Source organism: Plectropomus leopardus, chromosome 5, assembly GCF_026936395.1.
Source record: "Plectropomus leopardus strain MGB_pleo_1.0 chromosome 5, ASM2693639v1, whole genome shotgun sequence".
NCBI classification, from domain to species: Eukaryota; Metazoa; Chordata; class Actinopteri; order Perciformes; family Serranidae; genus Plectropomus; species Plectropomus leopardus.
In genome coordinates, this window is record NC_142180.1 from 30,540,525 (window position 1) to 30,568,447 (window position 27,923).

Consider the following 27,923-nt stretch of genomic DNA (forward strand, 5'->3'; position numbering starts at 1 on the left):
TGAGGTCTCTATTGCCACAAACATTTTATCTAGATTCATTCATTCATCTTTTAATGTATTTTTGTCAAAATGAGTAAAGTGCTATGTAAAAGTCCACATTTCTGATGTGACAAATCTTCAAACCCACTACTGAACCTAATACTGTCTTTTTTAAATACTTATCTGTTGGCAAAATGATAACCTAAAAGATTAACCTTAAAAGTACTTCTGTAAAGGACTCACCTTTATATTTACCTGCAATGAATAAGAGAAACGTTCTATCAAAAATAAAAATCTTAAATTTGGTTAAAAATGGTCTTGAAAAGGTCTTGATAAGCATCAAATCTAGCTTGTTAGAGCACAGTTTTAATTGGACTAAAATGAGGCAGTGAAGGACATATTTCTTTGGACTAGTTTCTAATTCCCCCTTGTTGTTGATAGAGCAAAAAAAAAAATTCTGTTGCTTTGCATCTTTTTGCTGTGCAGGAATTACTTTTTTGGCAAAGCCTATTTCTTGACATTTTACTTTTATTTACTTCATTTTGCTTTATTGCCCAGTTTAAACAGTTGTTGGAAACTTAATTAAAAAGTAGGTAAAATTAAATTATCCTTTATATGTACAACTATGGGGAAATTTGCATTGTTACAGCAGCCAGGTGTGTACAAGATGAGCAAGAAAAAAACAACATGAATAGGAGAAACATTAAAAAAAAAAAGGTGCCAAATATTTTGCAAAAAAACAAGGTGCCAAATAGTAAAAAAGTAATTAAAGAAAAACAAAAAAAGCCCAAGGTGCCAAAGAGTAAAAAAACAAAACAAAACAAGAACAAGATGAACAAGAACAGTAAAAAAAACCAAAAAAACATACAGACAAAAAAACAACAAACGCAAGGTGCCAAACAGTAAAAGAAAAGAAAATACAAAAACAAAACAAGAACAACAAAAAAACAAGGTGCCAAATAGTAAAAAGTAATAAAAACACTAACAAAAAACAAAGTGCCAAATAATAAAAAAATTTAAAAAACAACAAACGCAAGGTGCCAAACAGTAAAAGAAAAGAGAATACAAAAGCAAAACAAGAACAACAAAAAACAAGGTGCCAAATAGTAAAAAAAAATATATATATATATTAAAAAAAACAACAAAAAACAAGTTGCCAAACAGTAAAAGAAAAGAAAATACAAAAACAAAACAACAACAAAAAAAGTACCAAATAGTAAAAAACTAAAGAAAAACAAGGGGCCAAACTCAACAATTTAAAAAAATATATTTACACCAATTGCACATGGAAGATAAGTGCAGCAGTCAAATGTAATACATTACTTTGATGAAGTTATTAAAATAATTGCATTACTTTTACATTTTTAACAGGCTCATTAGAAACCGATGCAGCCCTGTGTGAACGCACGTGATGCAGTAACGCCACCTGGTGGTCTCGTGCGGCTCCTGCGCGAGGAGGAAGTATTTCGGAAGTGGACACGGCAGGCCAGAGGAGGAACCGAAGGAAAAGGGCGGAGGAGAGGGAGCAACCGGGGGGATTCAGAAAATGACAAACCACCGTGACTTTTAGCGGCAGGACAATTTATTACATTTATCTTCAATATCGCAGGACTTTACGGACACTTGGGAGCTACTTTGTCTCCGGCTAACGGCGCACGGCCGCACGGTGAGTGAGCTCCGGTCGGCAGCCAGTAAAAACAGCAGACGACGTGCTGGAGCTAGCTGGCAGCGCTAGCTAACCTACAGCAAGGTGTGCAACGGCTTGCTAAGCAGCTAGCGTTATGGTGATAGATGTGACCACATCGCTGCAGATTCAGTGAATTAATGAGGAAAATATGTCGGAGTAGTTTCACGGGAAAGCATCTCAGTGGAGCTACCGTTGGGAGGTTTTAGGCGGTTTCGGTTCAGTCGGTGTTAACCAGCCGTTTTCTCACTGGTGTTTAAAAAAAGGCATCATGAAAGACCGATTGTGTTGAAGTGATTGCCTGCGTGGCCAAACCTGTCGGGTGAGTGTGTCAAAAGCAGCTTTTAATCGCGCTAAAGGCGAGCTTGTTGTCACAGTTTTGATTTGTTGTTGCTAACGTTAACCAGTCAGTTGAACGTGGCACGTCGTATTCATTTTACTGCTTTGATAAAAAAGCCCACAACATGCAAAGCTGACATCCAGGGCCCCCAGCTTATTTTGTTAATGTGCTCGGCTGCAGGCAGGTGAATTCATGCTTTTGCATGTATGGAGCATGACTGAGGTTCAGGCTATTTATGTTTTGCCATGTAAGTCAAAGCAGAGGAGCTGTGTTTGGTCCATCACTTCATCTGACCTCCTCTGCACCACAGCAGGACTACCTGTCCATCATCAGCTTACAGGAGTCCTTCCTTCTCCCAAATCCAGTCCAGTTTAGGACAGGGAGGGATTTTATTAGTTACCTGAAACAGGGAGGTTTTAACGCTGTAAATGTGTCCCTGCAGCCTCTTAGCAGCATGTTTAGTCAACAGTCAAAGTACACATTGCTGTTAATTTTACTCACAGTGCAAGTTTAATGCATGGGCGGATTATGAACCAATGGGCCCCTGGGCACAGATGAGCTAAAAGGCCCCACCACCTCTCCCTCTACATGGGTAGAGGAAACAGAATTTGTGGTGGTTTTGCATGTTTTTGCAGTCGTATTGCAACATTTTGTTTAGCAATTTAGCCATTATATGTGTCGTTGTAGTTGTTTTGTTGTTGTTATTTTGTTTGGTAATATTGTGTCTCTGTTTGGTTGTTGTTGTCATTTTGTGTCTCCCCATAGTTGTTTTGTATCTGCTTGTTGTCACTTTGTCTTTTTGTAGTCATTTTGTGTCTCCTTGTAGTTGTTTTGTGTCTCCTCAAAGTTGTTTTGATCGTTTTCTGTTGCTTTGCAGTTATTTTGTGTCTCTTTGTGGTCCCTTTGTATCTCCTTGATGTCATTTTGTGTCTCTTGTAGTTGTTTTGCATCTTTTTGTAGTAGTTTTTTTTAGGTAATTCTGTGTCGTTTTTGTTTGTTTTGCTGTGTAGTCATTTTGTGTCTGCTTGTGATTGTTTTGTATCTCTATGACTGTGTTTCGTATCTCTTCGTCATTTTCTGTCTCTGCATAGTCGTTTTATTTCTTTTTTAAGATTTTGTGTTTTTTGTAGTTATTTTATAGTCGTTTTTGTTTTGCTTTGTAGTCATTTTGTGTGTCTGTTTTCATTTTGTGTCTGCTTATGATCGCTCTGTGTTTCTTTGTCATGTTCTGTGTCCTAATCTTTCTTTTATGTCTCTTAAGGTCATTTTGTGTATTTCTTTGTTGTTTATCGCTCTGCAGTGTCTCTTTTGCTGGGTTTGCTTTTTTTTGTTGTTGTTATTTTGTATTTCTATGCAGTTAATTTGCATCTCTTCATTGTCTCTTTCTGGTCAGCACATGTTAATTTGAGTGTCATCTTGCAGGTGAAGGCCAGGGGGGGCCCTGTCACTTTGGGCCCCTGGCCTGTGCCCTTAGGGCCTGTTTAGTTTTCTATCTTTGGTTATAATGCGTGTACTTTCGAACATACACACACGTTAACACGGAGCAGACTGTGCGGTCCTGATGTAGTTACGTACCCTGGACAGGCTTCAGCTGTGCTGCAGTACTGGGTCATCGTCTGTCCTGAGGGGAAACGAGCAAGAGGGGCAGCAAATCGATCAGTTTTCTCCACATATATTATTGACAGTACAATTTTCATCTCCCCCACTGTTCCCTTTTCTACTTCTCGTCTGTCTCCGCTCCTCCCAGCCTCCTCTCATCTCCGTCTCTCTCCCTCCAGGTGACTGCCTGTTTGCTCAGATCGTAGCACAATAACGCAGCAGCCCCCATCCTTCAGAAGAGTTTGTCTGACGGGGCAGGTGGGCGGCGGGTGACAGGGAGTTGCAGGGGGCCATGCAGCAGGGGTGAGGGGGGATTCGCACAGACACAGCGTCGGGTGAGGAGGGGGTCGGGGCAGGTCGGTGTGGAGATGAAGCTCAAACAGCGCATGGTGGTGCTGTGTGCCGTGCTCCTCCTGCTGGGCCTGGCCAAGATCTTCCTGCTGGATGGAGGCGAGGGCTCTGCAGCCAGCCGACGGGATCTCAGAGCGTTTCGCAAGGTCAGAGTGCCATTCATCTTCAGTCTTATTTGAAAAATATATTAAAACGGCAGGGCTGGCTTTTGGCAGATTAATGAAGTAGGATGAAATTGGCTACAGCCACTAGTGGAATTTAACTAAGTACATTTACTCAAGTGCAAATTTGAGGTACTTTTACTTTACTTGAGTATTTTCTCTTTGTGTCCCTTTGTACTTTTACTGCACTTCATTTCAGAGGGAATATTGTACTTTTTCCTTCACTACATTTATCTGACAGCTTTAGTTACCTTACAGTTAAGTCTAATTTTTTTAAGAATAATTTTGAGCTTTTGAGGTGTTTTTATTATTTAAAAAAGTATTTTTTAGTTTAGGTCAGTTTTAGCTAGTTTTCTATAGTCTTTAAATCATTTAGAGATTTTTGAGTGTTATTTTTCTTATAATGTTGAGTTTTTAGGATTTTTAAAATAATATTTTTGAGGGTTTGGTGGTATTTTGTTGTTATTTTATTTTAGATTTTCATGTATTTGGTGCTTTTACTACTTTAAGTTCTTCTCCTGCATATAGTGACATACTTTTACTTCAGTAAAATTTCAGGGCTTTAACTTGTAAAAGCATATTTTTTACAATGTGGTATTGGTACTTTTACTTAAGTAAAGGATCTGAGTTCTTTTTCCGCCACTGGCTAAAGCTAGTATACAGTCATTCTTAACAGTGCTATTATTATCACCCACCTTTAACAGATGGAAGCTGGCCTTTCTCTGTCCCGGGGAGCTCGCCTCACCCACACCCTCCAGTCTCCGTGGGAGATAGCGAGCCAGTGGGTCGGGCCGAGAGAAGTGTACCCTGAGGAGACCCCGGAGCTGGCTGCTGTGCTCACCTCCCTCAGCACTGCCAGGATAGAGCGGGCGGATGTCGGCTATAAGGGCACGCAGCTCAAAGCCCTGCTGGTGCTGGACGGGGGACAGAAAGTGGTCTTCAAACCCAAAAGGTCAGATTTTAACTCGGACTGAAATCTAAAAAACATAAAGAAACATAAGATGAGTTTATGAAATATGATATTTTGTTATAGATAAAATAACCTAACAGTCTATACAGGTACAGCTGCAATTATTAGTTGTTGAATCAGTCAATCAGAAAATTAATTGCAAGTATTTTGATAAACATTTAAGTCTTTCCTTTTTTATGTAATTTGCGATTTTATGGATTTTTTCTTATTATTTATTTAGATAATTTTTAGTTAAGTGAGTTGTTTTAGTAAGTTTTAGCTAGTTTGTATTGTTTTTAAATAATTTTGAGATTTGGGGGTATGTTTCTTATTCTTTTTTTATTATTTTGATTTTTTTTCTTCTGTTTTTTATTTTTTTTTTAATTTTAATTTTAAAAATTTAATTTCTTAGTAAATTTTGAGTCAAACTGTAAAATTAGGAAGTGCGGATCAAATATAAATCAAATATAGATAAATATATGATCAAATATAAGATTATGTTACTGCACTGCCTATTTTTTTCTGAATATGTTTTTAGTTACAATACTGCCTCCTGCACAGTGAAAACAGGCTGAACCCCCCCCCCAAAAAACTGCAATACAAAGCAGCGCTGGTCACATGCAAGGAGCACAAGATTCTGTTACTGAGTTGCATATTTTTAGCCTCAGTTTTTTTTCAGAAACATGTTTTGTCTTGTCATTAAACTGTTATATAAGATTGCTTCTTGCCGTCCGTCTCACCACTTTTGTTTCAAACGTATGAGGACACATCACTTCGCCCACCAGCAGGATCACTTATTATAGCTGAAGGTTTTCGATGTCAAAAGTATTTACGTCTTTCTGCTGCATAGATGGCCTAACCCTCTGTATATTGTTGAAATATATATATATATATATATATATATATATAATATTCTTTGAGAGTGGCTTTTTACTTGTATCCTCTCCGCAGATATAACAGAGACTACGTGGTCGAAGGCGAGCCGTACGCGGGCTATGACAGACACAATGCAGAGGTGGCTGCTTTTCACCTGGACAGGTGTGTAAACATCCTTATCTGCGTGTCTGGCCTTTATCCTCTCGGATCTGTTGATGTAACGTGGTGTCGTGTCCTGTTGCAGGATCCTGGGTTTTAGGAGAGCGCCTCTCGTGGTCGGGAGATACGTCAACTTGCGAACGGAGATCAAACCTGTGGCCACAGACCAGCTTCTGAGCACCTTCCTCATGCAGGGTGAGTGTCTGTCCACTCTTTCAGCGTCTGTCACACTCTTCATATGACTTCGTAGTAAGATGTCAGTGCTGTCAGATGGTCCGGACTGAGCGTGTGGTCTTACTGTATGAATCATTTCCTTTTATTTTGACTCATCTGTCCACTTTCTTTCTTATTCCGATGTCACTCTCACTGCCTCTCACTCTTTGTCTCACTCACCTTAACTGTCTTTTTTTTCCTGGCGTTCTCAGTCAGCACAGTAGACCAGGATATTCCCTGCCTGGTCCTTTTCGTTGAGGGTGTTGCATCATAAAAGGGAAGCTTTTAATGGCACTCGTACCCTTACCAGTACTGCTTGTTCATCTAGCGCCTTAACAGTACTCTTATTTGTTCTTTTTATTATTTTTAAAAAGGAACAAATTAAGAACAGAAATAACACTACTTTTTTTCCTAATATGTACTGTATATAAAATAATATTCTTGAGTACAGGATTTTTTGAACCAGTCATAAATAATGATAATAATGATAATAATACCTGTAAAAACAGAAGTAAGAAAGTGCTTTGACAGACAAAGCAAAGCAGAGGCAATAAACCTCAGAGTTATAATGCCGAACGAAGGCAAAAAAAAAGAGTTAAAGCAGAATTGTGCAGAATATCAGGGGTAGAAACATGTAAGAAAAATACAATAACAGAATAGAGGCAGTGAACACAGAACATAGATAATAATGATAGTAATAAACAGGGTCAAGACAGAATAAAAAAGATGAGTTAAAAGATAAATTAAAGATCAATATAAAAGACAACATCACATAAAAGCAAGTCTGAAGAAACGGTTTTTAAGAAGTTACTGATTCTGCAGCCTTGTCTCCTCAGGCAGGTCGTTCCAAAGTCGAGGGGCCCTGATGGCAAAAGCACGCTCACCTTCAGATTTAAGCCTCGATTTATGTTTTCGCACATACGACAGTCTCAGAGATAAATCTCTTTTGTGTCGGCAATAGCAAAAATTAGGTCTGCATGATGGGCAAAAACAAAAAGGTCATATTATGTTATTTTGACAGATATTGCATATGCATTATGAGTTGTGTAGGAATGATAATTAGAGATTTTTCGCATTTTATTTTCATAAAAAAATAAATAAACAGATATGATTTTTGCTGGGGTATGATTTGTAGGCCAGAAGGCCCCGCTCTCATCTCTGCAGCACCACACTGCTTCATGTATAATGGTTATAATGGTTTATCACAAATTGCAGCTCCTGCAGTTTGGATGATATGGTAATTAATATCTCAACTGGTTTTAACTTTGTTGCAACCAAATGTTGATTCTGTTTAGCATTAATATATTTCTATCATATCTAAAGTGTTTTGGTTTTGTGTGGATAAATAATTTAGTGCCACCGATCTTGGTAAATATGCTTTTACTTTGGAGCTAAAAGAAGTCCCTTTTAAAGATATTTTGACAGTATATTTCTCAAAAGGAGTCTGAACATTTATTGCATATATTTTAAAAGATGTTGTTTGTAATAGTGCTTCATCCTAGTCCTTGGTATTTTTCATTGGCTGTAATATTATATTCAGTGTTTTGATTTCATAAGTATTATCTGTACTTTATCTGACTTCAAGGGTTTCCTTTCTCTGTGCGATACCTGTTGAGCCGGTTTTTCATTTGGTTCAGGAAATATGCAGGTTACAGCTCGTAATGGCTCCAGGCAATTAATCACATTTCCAGCCCTGCCTTTTAAAGCCGCAATCACAACTTTCCTCTCATTCAGCCAACAGCAAAGATTGTTAAATATTTACTTTAGATATCTCTAGAGCTGCCAAGAATAATCGCAAAAATTGATTAGTTTACAGATTGATAGAATATTAACTGGCAACTATTTTATACTGGATTAATTGTTTAGATGATTTTTCAAGTAAAGATGCCAAAAAGACATTTGATGGTTTCAGCTCTTCTAATGTGATGTGACAGTATTGTAAATTTTATATTTTTGGATTTTGGGTGATTAAGTGACAAAAACAGGGCATTTGATGATGTCACTGGATGCTCTAAGAAATAGTGATGGGTGATTTCTAATTTTCTGAGGCTTAGTAGATGAACAAAAAAAATACATGAGCTGCATAAGCTTCAAAACATAAGCTGCAGCCGTGATTGTTTCATATCGGCCTTGTTGGTATGCGGTGATGAGTTTACATACATACTTTGAAGTAAACGGATTTGGGGTCCATGGCTTCGTAAGTTTGACAGGTGTGACCTAACCTGGGTGTTATCCTCATTTTTATAATACTCGTGTATCTTTATCTTCTATCTCATAAGGCATTTAGGCCCGCCTCAGTAATAATTATGTACACTTTATTATTACACTTATTGCCTGAAACATAGACATGACCGTGATCATTGACTGTGTTTACACGTGTGTTTGTTAACATACAAATGTCTCCAGTATTTTAGCCAACATGGCAGCAGGGTTTAGACCTTTACTGACTGACAGTCCTGACAGTTTTTATCTTGCTAACCCCTGGCAACAAACCAAAAAATCCGTCTTTTCAACTTTTACCCTCCATCAACTTCGTTCTCCGCTCCATAAATCCACCAGCAAACCGCTCGGCTCCCAGCCCATTCGTCCCCGGCAGCACAGCAGCCTGATTATGGAGGTAACTGCGGTAATCCCGAAGCTTCACTAAGCTCATCTGTTAGTCACAAGATGCATCACTTGGTTTTGTTCTTGAGGGCCAACAAGCCTCAAACTGAGTAATTTTGGGCTACTCCTATAAAGGAACTAGAATTTTTTTAGATACTTTTTTGTGTAAATTAACAGGTGTTAATTACTTTTTAAAAAATATACTAAATATGTGTTTTTCATATCTCAAATCCAATGTCTGAATATTTTATAGAATTTAAAGCCCATTGCTCTTTGAAAAGGTGTGCTTGCATTATTATGCCATTATATTATAATTTTATCGTAAAATGGTTCAAAATGACAACAGTATCAATAACCACAATTATTTTTCAGACAACATATCATCAAACAAAGTAGTTATCCTGACAGGCCTAAATCCATGTGCAAAATTTTACTTCTTGTGTGTAATTATTTATTTTTTTGTGGTTACCACTGAATTGTCCTGTAGGCTTCGTATTGTTTTAAGTAGATTGCAGCTGCATGTAGCACTATTGCTCAAGCAGAATTTCCCCTTGTGGACAATAAAGTGTATCTAATCTTATTAAACCAGATTTCGAATTAAGTAGATGAGTACGGAGTGCGTCTAAAACCACAGTCTTGAATTATATGTAGATTAATGTTGTGGTAATTAAAAAAAAAAAAACCTTTCTGATGTCAGCATTAGGTTTTTTTTAGTCACTGTTAAATGTCAACAAGTGACCTCTGCTCATCATGGTTGATGTACCAGGTTGTCATAACTCTGTGGCTTTGTGGGATTTTCTTTTTTTCATATCACAGATGCTTTTTTTTCCCAATTACGGAAAACTGATTCACCAGCTTTTAGGCCCCTCACATGTTTTATATTCTGTAGGTCACCATACGTTATAGCTGTCACTTACCGCCAACTGGTGTTGAACCTATTGTGACTCATCTCTTTAACGGCCTCTGCAATTGTGGTTTACAGCGGAGGGTCAGAGCAGAACGCACTTTCACAGTAGGACAGGAAGCTGCAAGGATGTGTCATTTAGTCCTCAACAGAATGATTAATTAATACAAACTTCAAAGGGTTGTTATCTCAATACGAAAGACCACCTACTCCTAGATGCATGAAGTTATGCATAAAAATGAATATGCTTTATTGTCGCTGCATGTTCAACACAATGAAATTTGGTTTGGCTGCAATCCACTCCACTTAGCAGCATAAACAAATATAATCAACATACATATATAACATATATATAAAACTAGAAAAAGTGTAGCGTATAAAATTATCAAAGGTCATTAAGATTTTAATCGAACATTTGAAATTTAATCAATTAATTGATAGGCTTTGAAATGCTGTGAAAATATATGCAATATGTTACTATGCGCTTTGACTGAGGCAAAAAATGCATTTGGTATCGTTTGAAATAAGCCATTTTCTTTTCTCAAATAATGATTGATCAATTTTTAATTTTAGCCAATAATTTATTTTAAAAAGTGCTTACAATTTGCAACCTGATTCACCACAATTAAAACCATAATGATGGTACATCTTATGTTTTTTCGTTTCTTTTTGCTGCTCACAATTTTAAAACATGACATTAAAAAATGAACACAGACTGTGTCCCCCTTCCCTCTGGATTATTGCAGAGACTTCACTGTCAACAGTTTATAACAGCACTAATCGATTTTGTCCAAAATGTTGACAGCCTATTGTTTGGATTGTTGATTGGACAGTAATTTTAAGAAAATATTCTTTTGAATGCGTGTAAACCAAACCTTTAAAAAAAGGGCTACAGCCAATGGTTATTGATTGTCGATTAATCCAGCGATTATTTTGGTCATTTAATAGTTGCTATGTTTCTGCGTCGGCAATAGCAGAGGCAGGAGGTATAATGATTTTGGGTTACCTGTCAATCACATTCTTGTGAACTTGATATCTCAAGAACGCCTTTAGGGAACGTCCTCAAATTTTGCACAAACATCCACTCAAATTCAACAATGAACTGATGAGATTTTAGTGATCATAGGTCAAGGCCAAGGTCATTGTCTGTCTTACTTTCATTAACATGATATCCCAAATCTTTCAAATGTTTACTGCGACTCAAAGATGAACTGATTACATTTTGTTGGTCAAAGGTCAAGGTCACTGTGATCGTGCATGTGTCTCATTTTCATGAACACGATGTCTCGGGGGCACCTTGAGGGAATTTCTTCAAAATTGACGCAAACGTCCACTTGGACTCAAAGATAAACTGATTAGAATTTGGTGGTCAAAGGTCAAGAAACATGTTTCTGTGGTCCAGGCAGTAATTCTGTTACAGTCCATGAAAATCAGAAACTGGTAATAACTGTGAAGCACTGTTTTCCAAAGCCAGAGATGACGTCCTCAAATATCTTTTCTCCACAACCCAAAAATATTAAGTTTATTGGAGTAAAGAAACCAGAAAATACTCATATTGTATAAGCTGAAATCAGAGAATTCTGACTTTTTATTTTTTCCAAAAAATATTCAAACCAAATAGCTGATTATCAAAAGTTGACAACTAATTGATTAATTGTTGCTGCTCTACTTTAAAGCTGTATTAGGAGAAAGAAACTGTTCACGTGTAGACTCTCACTAACACAGCCGAATGCAGTTTTTATTAGATATTTACAGCCTCATAAAAGATCTTAACTCAGCACCTGTGGGAGTCTCCCTAACATCTGAACATTTAAAGTTCAACAGGTGTGGTATTTACTGCAGGGCTATTCCTTTTTTATTAAAGTTGTGAAAAGCGTCTCTCGACTGCACTGAACAAGTGAAGCAGGATTATTCTGCTTCATTAAGCCAATTAAGGGCACAAAGTGGTTAGACTGATGTTATCAAGCCTTCTGTTAGAAAGAATAACTTGTGTATTAAAAGGTAAACAGCATATATTTGAGAAAATACAGAGTCCCTTTATAAATTATATAAAGGATTTAGATCTATCACATGAACAAGTGAATGGCAAATTTTTATGGACCATGCAGATTCTGTGCCTGTAGGAATTATTTATTTATTTTTTTGTCTTTTAAATACCTAATATTTAGCATTTATTGCAATAATTGTACTCCATTTTGTATAGCTTGATTGACCCTTTTTGACATATATGAGGAGCATTCTTGTTTTTATTTTATGTATTTTTTTCCTACTGTTTTTCTTTCTATTTTGTTCTGTATGAAAACAAACTTATGTGTTATGTTATATGCTATAAGATTGCAAAAAGCTGTATTTTACAGCATATTTTGGGGGGAAAAAAATAATTCAAGCCAACTAAGGAGTTAATGTGATCAGATTAAGTCATGTCCGGTTCAAGAACTGACATACCATTGAAACATACTATTACAGCAAAAATTAACACATACACTGGAACAAAAAAAAGCAAAAGAGTACGAATGGCAGCATGGTGTACATTAGAAATAAACTGCGACACATGTAGAGAAGAAGTCAGTAATTTGAACATCTGATAAATCTTGTTATCGAGTTCAGATTGCTCACGTAGTTGTGGGCTCAAGTCCGATGTGAGTAATGTGAAATTTATTAGAATCATATATGCTCAAAATTAAAGTTATGCATTTTTCGAAACTCAAGTTCTCTGACAGCTGAACTTTGTTTTAACAAGTGACATAAGAGCTTCCACTCGCTGAAATACTGTTTAAACACCTTCAGATTGTCTGTCTGTCTCTTTCGTATTTTTAGTCCGCAGATTTCTGTCTGTTTCTTTGATTTCATTACATAAGTGACATTTGAAGACAGAACAAATGGTGGAAATGCACGTTCCTCCGAGGCTAGTGTCATGGGTTAAAGTTGTTTATTTGCTTCATTTCACAGTTATTTCACATTTTTCACTCTTTTCACTCCGTTATTGACTTTGTTTGTCCCAAGAACTCAGTTGAGAGTTTCATACTGAACCGCCGCACAATGCCATGTTTGCATCTCTTATGTTTTATCATTTAGGTGTTATCGTCAGGTGGATTTATTTTCTCGTGGACCTTTACTCTCTTTCTCTCTCCAGGTAATAATACATGTTTCTATGGAAAGTGTTATTACTGTCGGGAGAGCGAGCCAGCGTGTGCGGAGGGAGAGATCATGGAGGGATCGTTAACCCTTTGGCTTCCAGACGTCTGGCCGTTGCAGAAACACCGACACCCCTGGGGACGCACATACAGAGAGGGAAAACTGGCCAGGTGGGTGTCTAGAAATGAGTTAAGCACAGGGAAAATCCGGTGTCTTGACTGAATTGTCACTGATGTTTATCAGAAGGAAAAGGAAACATCTTTGTGCTGATGCTGAGCTCAGGGTTTCCGTCGGTGTTTTGCAAGTCCACCACACCTAAGCAGTGGGGGATTTTTAAAATAATGTGTTTAAAGATGTTTTTATACTACATTAGCCTCCAGAGTAAAGCAAAGTACCCCACTGACAATAAACTGAATGCAGATGAAAATTAAACTGACTTCACACACACACATTACAGAGCCGCCAGCCTCATGAGCCGCAGCAGCAGCTGGGAATTTAACCAGAATCAACATTAATAATAACATTACCTGTTAGCTGTAGATAGACTGTTTTATGTTCATACAGATACAGTTAACAATTTGTCAGCGGAGGATTGCATTTTCAGTGAGTGAGCTGACGCACTAAAATAAGATCTTTTCATCGCATTGTCCTTGGCAACTTGCTGTAGGTGGCTTTCCATTAACCCTCAAATTGCGCAAATTGAAATTGCGACTATAAAATACGACTAATGGAAACATTTTGATTTTGAAAACCCTCCAAGAGGTGTTGTTGTATCGCATTACTCTTCAGAAGTGGAGCGGATCATCTGAAAGTTTTGAATCCACTATTCCTCTGTCCAATCGTGGACTGCCTCCTCCCAGATATGAAGGGCTTATCTTTCCATTATCACTTGCACAACTCGCTCACGTCGCCTACAATTGGATATAATGACGGCTAGTGCGGTGGCTGCAATAGAAATAAAGCTGCAAATGTTTTGAACATCCATCGCCATGCTTCTTGGAATGTTATCACGAAAGGAGAAGTCGCATAACATCAGTCATCTTGCAATTTTGTTTTATCAACTTTTCAAAAAAATCGCTTACGTTTTGTAAATCTGTAATGGAAGCCTACCTAGTGTCTCTCCCCATGACAGCTGCTTGTTTTCCAGGAGACACACCAGCTAGCAGGACCATTTCTAGCTTTTCTAGTTTTGTCACTTTTTCTTTCACTCATAAATATGCAAATCTTCATCATATTTCATATGCACATGACACTAAATATTACATTTACACTTAAAAAACTGTCTTTAATTGAATGTCCAAATCAAAACAGTGACTCACTGGCCCCTGTCAAAAAAGGCCCCCACCTGGCCTAACAACATTTCTGGGACAAACCCTAGTGATCATCAACAGCTTTTCCATAGTGATGGTATTTTAGGACCACAGTTATTAAAAGACTGACCTGTACTTTCCTAATCATAAAGAGCAAAGACACTCCTACTCTGTTCCGAGAAAGGCTTCCTGAGGTGGGAGGATGACTGAAGGAGGGGGTATGTGGCGAGTTTGCAGTGATCTTATCATTTTATGAGTGATAAGTGATGCCCATGCTGTGGTTGCAGTGTGTGCAGCACAGTGAAAGTTTCTAATATCACAAATTAAAGCAATGAGAATTCTCTCCGAATTCATAGTTTGGAGCCCTTTTTTTTCCAATTGGTAATTTAAAGTGCATCATCAAAAACTTGATTTGAAGTTGTTTTTTTCCCCTCTGGTTCAATATAAAAAAACTGTTCAAAATGATAAAAATTCTATTAACAGCATCAAAACATTGAACCACTGAACACCCATGCTGCCATGGACGCTTCTTCCTCGTGTGTTTTAGGCAGATGAGATAACTGACAAAGTGATAGTACAGAGAACTCATCACTTCCATTCAGGCTTCATTTCTATTGCTTTGTAGCACATAACTTTGAGTTTATTAATTCATCATTTAAAAGGTGATTTAATTCATTTACTTTCAATTGTTAATTAATCAATTCATCACAAGGTCTTCATCAGGGTTCAACAGTAGAAAATGCTTGACGGTTTAATACAGTACTTGTTTTAAACAAAATATTTTAGCATCTTATTTATTATCAGTTTGTTAATTCCTTAATTATTTGCAAGATGTGTCCCATGAAGAACATGCTAATAATTATATAAGTTTATTATAATTGATAAGAGAGAGTGTTCAATTCATAAAATACTGTCCAAGTGCGTTTAGTTTTAGTTTCAAGTGTTCCCTACAAAGTACAGCAGTGCCACTCAAAATGAAAAATGTGAAATTTTTCCACAGTACAATTCAACATTTCTGAAGAATCACATTTCCAATAATAACTGAAAAAAGCAATACATTAATTATTTACTGTAGTTTAAATGGAGCGATTCCATCAAGTATAATCCTATTACATCTGCAATCATTAATAATAATTAATGTTGCCTTCCCAGGAAATTATTACAAAACACTCCAAAATTATTACCCATAAAATAAAACATTATGAATTACATTTTATTCCTGAGTAGCATTAAAGCTGGAGTGGGAAACTTTTGTCTCCCCCCTCTGGCAGAGCAAGTCATTATACAAACATTGTCAAAAACCAGCTTATGATCAGTATCTGTAGATGAGCTCGCTGCATTTCCCCCGCCCACAGGAGCGCTCTCTGCAAGTCTTTAAATGCCTTTGCAGCGATGACAACTATGGACAGAGGGATTTCTTAAGATTATTTATTTATTTATTTACAACATTACAACACTACACACAAGATTCACTATATAAGCAACACATCACAAACTATCAACATCACAAGACAAATTAAAAAAGGAGGAAAAAGCCAAAGTGGCCAGCTGACCTTTTGATAAAGGTGGCAGTGTTTGGTGCTGTAAGGATCACCGGTAATGAACCTTAGGGCTTGGATTTATGTAGCATCCAGTGACTTTAATGTTGAGGCAGCAGCTTTTCCTTAAATGACATCCCCATAATCTAAAACAGATTAAAAAACAAGTGATTCAATTGTTCTTTTTCTTTACAAAAAAGGGAAATGGTTCTTATTCCTGTGAAAAAAACCAGTTATTGTTCTCAGTTTATCAGTAAGGATGTCAATATGATCACTCAGTGTTTTCACAACATCATTGTCTGTAAGTGTGTTGATGGAACTGTGCTGATGAGGAAGTATTATTGCTGACAAATATTTCTTTACCACAAAGAACTAGCAGATTTCATAAGAGATTGCATTATGGCGTGCCGTTCTGCTTTTGTTACAACATTGAATTTTTGTGAGCAATGTGAACTATGTGGAACATTGTGAACTATGTGGTACACTGAGTTAAGTGACACATGGTGAACAACAGTCATGTGCATACTATGGGACCACACAGAATACACACTGATCAGCCAAAAATATTAACAGCACTGGTGGCTGAAGTGGACAACGTTGTTCATCTCGTGACAGTGCAGAGTTCTGCTGGGAAAACTGCGCCCTGAGTGTGTGACAGAGTTAAAGCTGAATACGCATGCAGAAAAGCTATGTAACTGGAAAACCTTGCTGAGCTCAGCAGTAATTATGCTCCCTGCTGAGCACTCCTGATGAAATCAGATCTTTCCTGTTGCAGAAGTTCAGTCACATTTCATAGGGATTTTCAAGGATATGTAAGATTACATATTACTGGCATTGTCTCTTTCACGTTCTCTCTCACTCTCTCTCTCACACACACATATACGCACATGCACACACTGTTGAGGTGAGGAAAGCAGTGTTGTGTGCGCGTTGTGTTAGCATCCTGTTTGTGACAGCAGATTGAAGAATGTCTTAATAGTGTGAAAATAAAATGGATAAATAGATGCTTGGTCTGTTCAAGTGAGGTTGGCTTTAGATCACGAGAGTCAGCCGTCTCTGCTGAGTGTAGGGAGGACGTAGTTAGATGAAGAGAAAAGCAAGGTCACAGAAGTATGGTACATGAAGAAACACACACAGACAAAACAAAAATCAAAAACACTGAATGCAACACACGCAAATGCCACCTCACACATTTGTTTGCGCTCACACGTCATTTTGAAAGACTTAGTTGATTTTATCAGCGTCAAAATTGGAAATAAATTTTACCTGCTCATAAAATCTACTTTTTGAGTAATTGTGCGAGTGGCGGTGATTTACTCGTGTGTGTGTGTGTGTCTGCACGCTAACAAACCATTATTGTAAACAGGTTTGATTTTCATCTGATTTCAGTGCGTTTGTGTGTTTGTTGATCATCCAGGTGGGAGTATGATGAGAGTTACTGCGAGGCGGTGAAGAAAATGCCTCCATACGATGCAGGACCGAGGCTGCTCGACGTCATCGACACGGCCATATTTGATTATCTCATTGGGAACGCTGATCGCCATCACTATGAGAGTTTCCAGGATGACGGCGGCGCCAGCATGCTCATCCTTCTCGACAACGCAAAGAGGTGAGTAATAGTAACATTTTATATTTATATATATATATATATATATATATATATATATATATATATATATATATATATATATATATATATATATATATAATTTTTATACCATAATTTTTACTATTTTGGAGTTCGGTAATAAAAACAACAAAATGAATAAATCAAAGGAACAAAACTTCAGTAAAAACATGAAACCCTTAAATTCTCATCTAAGACTTTTTCCGACACATCTGAGCTTTTTTCTAAAACAAGAAAACTAAAATGGTTATAAAATCTATTGAGAGTTTTCCCTAAAAGTGCTGTATGTAACTCTGGAGAAAGACAGTTTAGTCTCATTCCCAGGTCGTCAAATACCAACACTTTGCTTGGACACGAAGAGTTGATATTCTTTTACTCATTCTTTTATTCATTCTTTTACTTTTAAATTAAACATACTTTTTTACTCATCTACAAGGTCTTTAAGAGATAGATCAGATCTTTTGATGTGGGGTTGTATGAGGTACTGACCCATAAGTCAGTGTATTACATACATTTGACATCCGGCGGTACGAAGCAGAAGCAGACAGCCCTTTTTGATGGTGAAACTAACGGATCGAGGCAGTGATAAACCAGCAGCTGCTGTGTTACTCATTGTTATATGACTTATTTTGTCTGGCTTCGTAGAGAGCGATGCAACTGTTTCAGTTCCCCATCTGAAATCACTGTCTGATTGCAAGTGAAAGCAGTAAAAATATTCTAAATATAGCATACATTTAAACTGATAGTATTTTTATAGGTGTCTGAAATATGTTTTGCTGCTGCCTCCGTGCGCAGCAGTACATTGCTCAGCTTCTGTTTCCATGCTCCTGTCTGCTTCTCCAAGCTGGGTGCGTGCAGACCGAAATCTACGGTATGTAACACACTGACTATAGAGAAGTACCTCATACAACACACCACAAAAGATCCAGAATATCCTTCTTACTCACACCGGTTCAGAAGCAGTGTCTGAATTACTGTCTTTCCAAAAAACAAATATTGTCAGTTTATATGGAAATGAGCTAGATTTGCCTACATCATTTACATTAACAATAAATCAGTTGACTTACTGGAAAATTTTAGCCTTATCAAGTTACATGTCTGGGCCTGTAGAAATTGTTTATATGAAGTCTAATTTTCGTTCTCAAGGGGTTTATTTTGACATTTCCCCGCTTGCCCATCTTTTCAGGAATCCACTTATCGCCACTGAAACTGGTTTATAGCTGAGTCATGTTGCACATCCAGTTCCATGAAGTCAACCGTTACTCCCTCTTTGAAGTTATTTTGGTTTTGATGATCAAAACCATAAGTGGAACATTTTTTATTTTAATTACTTAAAGAACTGAAAATAATAGCTGTTATTTCCAGTTAAGCTGCTGATGATTTTGTTTTCACATATTTTTTTTATTGAACAAAACAGCAAGTGCACATTAAGTGTCCTTTCAGTGGCATCATGTCATTTTTTGTTTTCTTGATATTTTTTGCACAAATCTGGGACTTCTGTTTTGAGTCTGGCTTTAAAGTTCAGTCAGCAGCAGCAGGTTCTTGCTCACTGCTTCTGAAACTTGAGTCAGACAGTCCTACCTGTCAGTGTCACATCACACACGAACATCAGGGTCAGTCAATAAACGGAAAAATTGACCAAAACCAGCATCATTAATGTTTAACGGACTTTATCTTAATCATATATGTGTATTCTGAGAATTCATTTCCCTCAGTCAAGCTATTTTCTTTTATTTTAGAGTAGTTAAAAGTAAATCAGCCAGTCACATCTTACCTAAAGTATTCTCTGTGCTTATTCAACATTTTTCTGCCTCGCAGTTAAAGCAATTCAATGCATGTTCAACTCTGACACACAAAATCACTTGAACTGTAGCAGGAGCAGATGACAAGCAGACAAAGGATAATATAATCTTTATTTATAGAGTGCATTTCCACTTCAGTGTCACAAAGTGTTCAACAAAGGCAGCGAAATAGTATTGACAAGAATGATTGAAATCAACGGTAGAAAATCTGGCTTAAATTCTATTTAATCTGTTCAACTGGTCAATGGGGGGAAAAAATACTGCACGTTATCTCTAGATTAGGACTCTGAAGCCTCCAAAAGTAAATTATGACCACAGTTGAATCATACATTCACACAGTTATTATTAGTATACATGATGACATTCAAATACTTTCATATTGAATAATTTTTAACGTGCACAAGCCTGTCTGGCTGCTAAGTGTTGAACAGGACTGATGACAAAAATCATCAAAAAAATTTTACAGAAGTTAACTCTGGGGTTGAAGATATCATATACAGCATAATGTTATAAACGTTAAATATCTCTGTAAAGCTGCGTGCATGAGATACATTTTTAACCCAGAGGCTAACGTTAGCATCCTGCTGCTCCAGTGTGATTGTTTCCCCCTCAGAGGCTTTGTAATCCAGCCTTGAACTGACACTGAATGCCTTCTGTTATTATTTATCAGGGGTTTTTTTTCAATTAAAAATGCTTAACTTTTGGTAAAATGCTACGTTGGTCAATGTCATTAGTCATCCAATCACAGTAGAGAAGAGGCGGGACAAATACCACAAAGACAAACTGTCACAGAGGACAACTATGAGTGTGAACCACAAGAGCTGCTGTTTTCAGAGGAGAAACGCTTTCATGGACACACGATCTTATTAAAGTGGCAGCGATTGCGAGGTGGAGAATGTCCACATCGCAGTTAAAGCAATTCAGTGCATGCAGTAAACCAAGAGGACCAACTCTGACACGCAAAATCACTTAAATTGTAACAAGAGCAGATGACAACTAGACAGAAGATAACATAATTATAGAGTGCATTTCCAAATCATTGTTTAAAATACTGATTATCAGCGTTTTTAAAGAAAACATAAAATACTACTTGGTGTATAAAAACTAATAAAACAAGAAAGAAAAAGAAAGAAAGAAAATTTTTAATGGAAATAAAAGATGGTTTAAAGGAAATTAAAATTCACATATGCAACAGCTGACAATGTAATAACACAAATTAAAAAAAAAAAAAGGAATCTGTTATGTTTGTGGTAAAGTGAAATATTTCAGTTTTCAGAATATTCCCACAAATGTAATATGAAAATCAAAAAATGATATTATGTTATACTATATACCTGCCGATGGGCTTGACTCAGCTCATTGAAAAAATATCACAGTCTTGGGCAAAGTGGCCAAAACTTACCATAACATTGCATGCAATAAAGGATGTGCCAGTAACAAGTGCATTTTTAACCTTCTCTTTTGCTTTCTCTCTCTCTCACTTTCTCACAAACACGTGTGTGAATGTATTCATTTTGTAAGAAGTGTAACTTACTGTGCTTCTTATCACCGTGTCTGGGTTTATTTTGCAGTGGTTACTGTAGCAGTTAAAGCAATTCAGTGCATGCAGTAAACCAAGAGGACCAACTCTGACACACAAAATCACTTAAATTGTAACAAGAGCAGATGACAACTAGACAGAAGATAACATAATTATAGAGTGCATTTCCAAATCATTGTTTAAAATACTGATTATCAGCGTTTTTAAAGAAAACATAAAATACTACTTGGTGTGTAAAAACTAATAAAAAAAGAAAGAAAGAAAGACAATTTTTAATGGAAATAAAAGATGGTTTAAAGGAAATTAAAATTCACATATGCAACAGCTGACAATGTAATAACAGCCCACAACTGTAAAAAAAAACAAAAAAAAAAACAACAAATGTAATACATTTCCCATAAATGTAATAGCTATTACATTTGCAGGAATCTGTTATGTTTGTGGTAAAGTGAAATATTTCAGTTTTCAGAATATTCCCAGAAATGTAATATGAAAATCAAAAATGATATTATGTTATACTATATACCTGCCGATGGGCTTGACTCAGCTCATTGGAAAATATCACAGTCTTGGGCAAAGTGGCCAAAACTTACCGAAACATTGCATGCAATAAAGGATGTGCCAGTAACAAGTGCATTTTTAACCTTCTCTTTTGCTTTCTCTCTCTCTCACTTTCTCACAAACACGTGTGTGAATGTATTCATTTTGTAAGAAGTGTAACTTTCTGTGCTTCTCATCACCGTGTCTGGGTTTATTTTGCAGTGGTTACTGTAGCACATGTGGAAATCACAGGGGGTCTAGATCCTCCCTAACTGGAAAAAAAAATAGATTTTCTCTCCACAAATAATCTCTATCATTAAAATTTTTTTATTTCAAATTCAATACGAATATGTACTAAAACACTTGTGCTAATTAAAGACATTAGACAGTGGTTCTCACAGGGGTTTGGTCCACTGTCAGCCATATTACACATTATATTTGTAGTAGGCAAATTTGCTATTTGCTAACATTTGTGGGATTATAAGATTAAAAGCTGCAGATTTGTATTATGTTTGTGGGCTGTTATTATGTTACAGTTACAGGGGAAAATCAGGGAAAATCAGATAAAAGCATGTTTTCAGAATGGACTTCAAGGAAATCATTCACTCAGACGACCTGATTTGAACTGATGCCAATGTGGGATGTGTGGGCACATTTTGACGTCACCAAACACAAACTAAAAAAAAGCTAAATGTCAATAATGTTGGAAAATGGTTGTGGTTGAGAGGTAGTAGCAACAATTTGTTCTTTTACCTGTAAAAACAAACCAAATAAACGAGCACATTTTGACGTCACCAAACACAAACTAAAGAAAAGCTAAATGTCAATAATGTTGGAAAATGGTTTTGGTTGAGAGGAAGTAGCAACAGTTTCTGCTTTACCTGTAATGGATACACATGAACTAACATTTGCACACTGGACCTGAGCGCTGCAGTACACTGTTCGAATGCACTGTTTGAAAAGATATGGTTTTATTTATAATTACTTGTTTCCAGGACCTGAGATTGTTTCCATCAAAATGCGTGCATTGCTGCGTGTCACTGTGTTTTTTTGCTCAAACTTTGATTAGAGGTTGGTATCAGCAGTAAACGAGACAGTGTGCGGGAGTTCTCATCTTTTTGAAGACTGCACCTTCCTCCGACACACTTTCACACTGTCAGTGTTTTTGAGATTTAAAGGGAAAGGTCAGCCCAAAATCAAAAATACATATTTTATTATTAATATTTTATATATTCTCCTCATGTGTAATGATATTTATCAATCTAGATTGCTTTAGTGCGAGTTTCCGAATGTTGGAGATATGTCTGCTCTCAAAGCTCTAAAATAATACTTTAGAAAAACTCAACAGTATTTCTCTTTCCAGAAACCATCACCAGTTTATTCAAGATACTCCACAGACCTTGTTGTGAGCAGTTTTAGTTGAATTGGATTGAATCTACTTTATGCCCAAGTGGTCATGCCCACACCTCAACCACTCTGTTCATGCTCTTCATAGAAATAATCAACAACACTATCCCATTATAGAAAAAGAAAACCATTAACAACATCACCACCATTAGCGTGCTTACATTTCCAGCCCTCATTTCTATGCTTCACAAAAAGAAAATATTTTTAAACCGTCTGATATTCCTACTTTGTTGTCCATATAACTGGTTATTTCTTCTGTTAGTTCCATTAATGCCATGAATGTTGACCTGTTTGCCCTGAATCCGACTGTCCAACAACAATTTATGCTTTTCCATGAACTCGTCTAACCTGTCAACAAAGCGTTTTTCCAATATGTCTTTTCAGCAACAATATTGCATGTTGATGTATTCACAGTTTGTGTTTAATAACGCCTGTGCTTTCTCGCCAGCGTCCCATTTTAGTCATGAAAGAAAAGGTTGTTTATGAACATTTTAGTCATAATTTTTTGTGAACAGAACTAAAAGTCTTTATTGCATTTGTTGTCAGTACTATTTGATGTTTTTTCTGAATGTTTGTTATCTTGATTTTAAATCTGCAGACTCCTCAGAGGAGTACATCAGATAACAGGGAAACTGCTGTTGTGGCAAAAATGAAATCCACGCAACAGAAAGAGAAACTCTCTTCTGGTTCAGATAGTTCTTGCTGAGTGGAGTGTGTTGCCCGCATTGATTTTGAAAGTGTGTTTCGGGGTGTGTGTGCAGTCCTGTACAGTGCCATGGCCAGCAGAGTGTGGCTAATGCACTTTGATGGCTTCTCCTTACCGCAGTGCAGACAGGCCTCTGGCTTCAGTTGCTTTACTTAAGTCTTAATTTGTAATTTTATTTTCTGTTTTTTTTTTCTGTGTGCAGCTTTGGGAACGCAGCTCTGGATGAGCGAAGTATCCTCGCACCTCTCTATCAGTGCTGCATGTGAGTACTCAGAAATCTCAATTCTTGATTTTTATGATAGTTTTATTTATCGTAACAGGGAATGGAAATGTGTCATCATCCAGACTGAAGGATGTAGGGCTCCAAGCATCTGTCGCCCTGGTCAGTGCAGTGTGTCCCAAACCTTTTGCCCTCTGCCTTTCTTTATCCACTGACGGCAGAGCCCACCGGCAAATGAAATCACTGCTCAGCGTGACATTGTTCGGCTCGAGAAGAGAAACAGAAGTGAGAAAAGTAAACAAACAGCTAAATTCAAGAGGGGTGAGATTCAAACAAACTTGATATATTAGGTAAGAAGGCTTACTTAGTTATGAATAATAATAGTAAACTTTATTTATTGAGCACTTTTATAAAAGGGATGCTGCTCAAAGTGCTTCACAATTAAAAAAAACAAACAAACACAAAGAAGCACAACAAGATTAGACAATGAAAAGACAGACTGATAAACGAGATATAAAAGTAAAAGTAAAAAGTACAGAGACTAGTAAGAATAGTAAAATTAGAGAGTTGATATAAAATAGTAATTACAAGAATTACATTAATGAAAAGCCAGACTAAATCAAAAGGGTTTTCAGCTGTCGTTTAAAAATGTTCACAGAGCCCGCTTCTCTTGTAGCTTGTGGAAGGGTACTCCATGATTTTGGAGGATTTTTAATGAAAGCTGTGCTTTTTGTGTGTGTAACGGTGTGTATTTAAAATCCCAGCAGCAGAAGATCTGAGAGCTCGTGAAGGATTATAGATCGACAGAGAGTCTGCAATGTAGGCCGGTCCCAAACCATTAAGAGCTAAAAAAAAAAAAAAAAAAAAGTAAAAGAATATTAAAATCTATTCTAAAATATACTTGGTCTACTTATACATGACGTGACAGATGATTAGACTTGCAGCCACCATAGCTACAGACCCTCAGAGATACCGCCGCCGCTCCCAGAATACTCCAGGATTCCCATTCTCCTTATCTCTGTTCCTCTGTCCGTCAGGGTTCGTGTGTCCACGTGGAACAGGTTAAACCTGCTGCGAAATGGAGCTTTGAGTTCAGCGATGCGGCAGGCTCTGGCGTTCGACCCCATCCACCCGGTCCTGGCTGAGCCACACCTCGCAGCCCTGGACAGGCGTCTATCTGGAATCATAGCAACTGTCAAACAGTGTATGGAAGCACAGGGCCCCGACAACACTCTGATAGAGGACCGAATGAACCTCCCACACCCTTAGAGACAAAGGACAGGAGAAATCAGCAGGAAAGGAGCAGCCAGGACTGAATTCAGGAGCCCGGAGAAGAGGAGCCGGTCCTGGTGTTAAAGAGATGCAGAGTGAGTAAGTGGATTGACGGGGTGGAACAACGACTGTGAATTTCTTCCTCTCTGGTTCTTTTTCTTCTTTGTCACTCTGATGAGGCGGGGGTGGTGGATTCAAAGTGGTGCCATCTTCGACCACAGAAAACTTTTTTTCTCAGGACTGTTGTACACTATAGGACGGTATCTACTGTAAGAACCTCTCTCTCTACTACTCCTGGTTGTGACGACGCTCCGAACTTGTGCCAAATTCTCCCTCCCAGTCCAGCTTTTCCTCGAGACTTGACCAAGGAGAAAAGATGGAGCTCGGAGGGACGTAGACACTCGAGGGGGCAGGAGGGACGGTGAAAATGAGCCACCAATGTCTCGATGAAAAACACTGTACAGCCGTGTTTTAGGCTGTTTGGAGCTTACGATCCTGTTTAACAGGAAATTAAATCAATTTTAGAATTGAAGGGGTTTTTTTTTTTCTCGAACAGAAATTGAAATTTTATTTGAGGGAAAAGAGAATTAACTCGGCCGCCCTTCCTTAATTATTGTGTACATATTTAACTAAGTAGTGACATAGAATTATGAGACGAAAGAATATAAATTTGTGGATTATAATATTAAATAAACTTAAGGGTGTGTGTGTGTGAGAGAGAGAGAGAGAGAGAAAGAGTGTGTGTGTGTGTGTGTGTGTGTGTGTGTGTGTGTGTGTGTGTGTGTGTGTGTGCGTGTGTGTTTGTGTGTGTGGAAGAGCACCACATTGTGCCGTAAATAAGAAAAGCTACTGACTTGACTGACTTGAAGTGAGGGGACACAGAGGACGGGTGTGTGGGTTCATCTTCAGTATTAAACTATGATCTATTTAATTGTGTTTCTCTCTCAGTCATCTCTTTCCGTGTGTTCACCTCTGGAAAAAAAAGCACAAAGCTTGCTACTATAAAAAAAAGACATTTGCTTTTGATGCGGTGCAGTGTTTATGTTGAAAGGGACTTTCACTTTAGTCCCTTTTAGTTGTTTGGATATCTTTATTTTAGTCAGATTTTTTTTGAGATGTGCTACAAGTCATATCTGAAAGACAGTGGTTGTAGATGACATTGAATTTATAATAACTAGTTCTCATCTGTCACCGTGTCACTTTCTGTAAACTTTCATTTTTTCAAATTTGAATCACTTCTTGTAGCCTCAATTTAGTTCAAATATAAGGGTACAGTTACTCCTTTCAGTGGGTGGGAGATGTGATCACAAACGTGTCTGCGTGGTTTTACTTGTTGCCAGGACCTGAGATTGTTTCCATCGAATGGCGTGCATTGCAGCATGCCATTGTGATTTTTGGCTCAAGCTTAAATCATGGTTTGGTTTCAGAGGTTCGTTTATGCAGATAAGAAGAACTCCTGCACGTCGTCTCGCTAATGGCTGTTCATCTGTAAGTGAAACAGTGTGCGGGAGTTCTTCTCATTGTTTTCAAGACTGTACCTTCCTCCGACTCACGTGTCGCACTTTCATTGTTTTTGAGATATTTTAAAAGGGACACGTCACCCTAAAAACAAAAATACATATTTTCTCTAACCTGTAGTTCTGTTTATCATTCTAGATTGTTTTGGTGTGAGTTGTCCAGTGTTGGAGAAATCAGCTTGGAGAAGTCTGACTTCTCGCCAATATAATGGAACAAGATGATTCTGAGTTTTTGGTGCTCAGAGCGCCCAAAAAAAAATATTTGAAAAACTCAGCAGTAGTGTCTCCAAAAAACATGACCCATTAACACAAAATAATAAACAGACCTTATTGTGAGCACTTTAATGAAGGAGTTATTTTCTTTCTACCAAACTAAACCCACCAACATATCGCTGCACAGAAGGAAACATGCATCTGCTGCTAGCTCACCTACAGCACCACTGAGCTTGTTAACATTACAGCTCGGCTGAGGGGAACAGTATCATTGTTTACATCTTGCGCTGTTCCGAGCGTATTCGCTCGTCTATGAATAGATGCACACTCCATTCTGCGTGGTGATGCGGTTTGAGGGAAACTGCTCACAAAAAGGTCTGTGGATTATCGTGTGAGTGGATCATGATTTCTAAATAGAAATATTGCTGTTGAGTTTTTCAAGTTTTTTTGAGCTTATGGTTGCTTTGTGTCTCTTTCAGGACATTTTGTGTCTCTTTGGTGTATATTTGTGTCTTTTTTGTTGTTTTGTGTCACTTTGTAGTTCATTTGCATCTCTTTGTTTTGGTTTTATGTCTTTCCAAAGTCAGGTTGTGTCTCTTTGAGTCCATTTTGTGTTTTTTTAAGGGTTTTTGTGTGGTGGCGCTTTGAGCACCACAAGCCGAGTGTTATCTAGTTCCATTTTATTGGAGAGAAGGCAGACATCTCTACGACTGATAACACTTGCTGACTGACCAAAGCAATCTAGACTGAAAAGCAGCACTACAGGTAAGAAGAAAAATGTGTATTTTTTATTTCGGGATGAACTGTCTCTTTAAACAGATAGACCTGCTGAAGAGCCAGTGCTGATGTTATTTCCTTATCACAATAAAACCAAATTTAATTTTTGGGGGGTCAGACGCAGACTTGATGATTGAAGTGGGAGGTGTTTTCAGTTGTGGTTTACGCACCTGTGTCGGCAGCTTAACTTCCATAACATAACTTCAGATCTTTCAGTGTTGTACATACTTAAAAAAGCACCCCGCTGTGATCAGGCACGACATGTCTGACTGTCTGATTTTCAACTTTTCACCTTAGGCCAATTCTCAAACTGAGCAAACTTTTTTAACTCAGTTGTGCAGTTGCATTTTTGTGACGTACGTCATGTTTGCACACATATGAGGTGCAGGGGGTTGTAAAAGGATGTGCGTGGGCTGCTGAGGATTAATCAGATAGCACTCTTCTTCCACAAACTCAGTCTTTCCTTTTCCTTTTTCTGTCTGTCGGCTAAAATTTAAATA

The 27,923-nt window shown here is 37.5% G+C and overlaps 1 protein-coding gene across 2 annotated transcripts; it reads left to right on the top strand.

The window, feature by feature from the left end:
* Positions 1-1,179: 1,179 nt before the first annotated feature.
* fam20b (FAM20B glycosaminoglycan xylosylkinase) lies at positions 1,180-27,540 on the top strand. 2 transcript variants are annotated; one of them, XM_088077933.1, is made up of 9 exons: positions 1,180-1,729; positions 3,782-4,099; positions 4,819-5,066; positions 6,015-6,101; positions 6,184-6,293; positions 12,953-13,124; positions 17,220-17,411; positions 23,627-23,686; positions 24,682-27,540. In XM_088077933.1, the coding sequence occupies exons 2-9, from the start codon at positions 3,971-3,973 to the stop codon at positions 24,911-24,913; spliced, it is 1,230 nt and encodes a 409-aa protein (XP_087934059.1). In that variant the 5' UTR covers positions 1,180-1,729; positions 3,782-3,970; the 3' UTR covers positions 24,914-27,540. The 2 variants fall into 2 exon arrangements, with proteins under 2 accessions (XP_087934059.1, XP_087934058.1); XM_088077932.1 differs by having other exon boundaries at positions 1,180-1,645.
* The last annotated feature ends 383 nt before the right edge of the window (positions 27,541-27,923 follow it).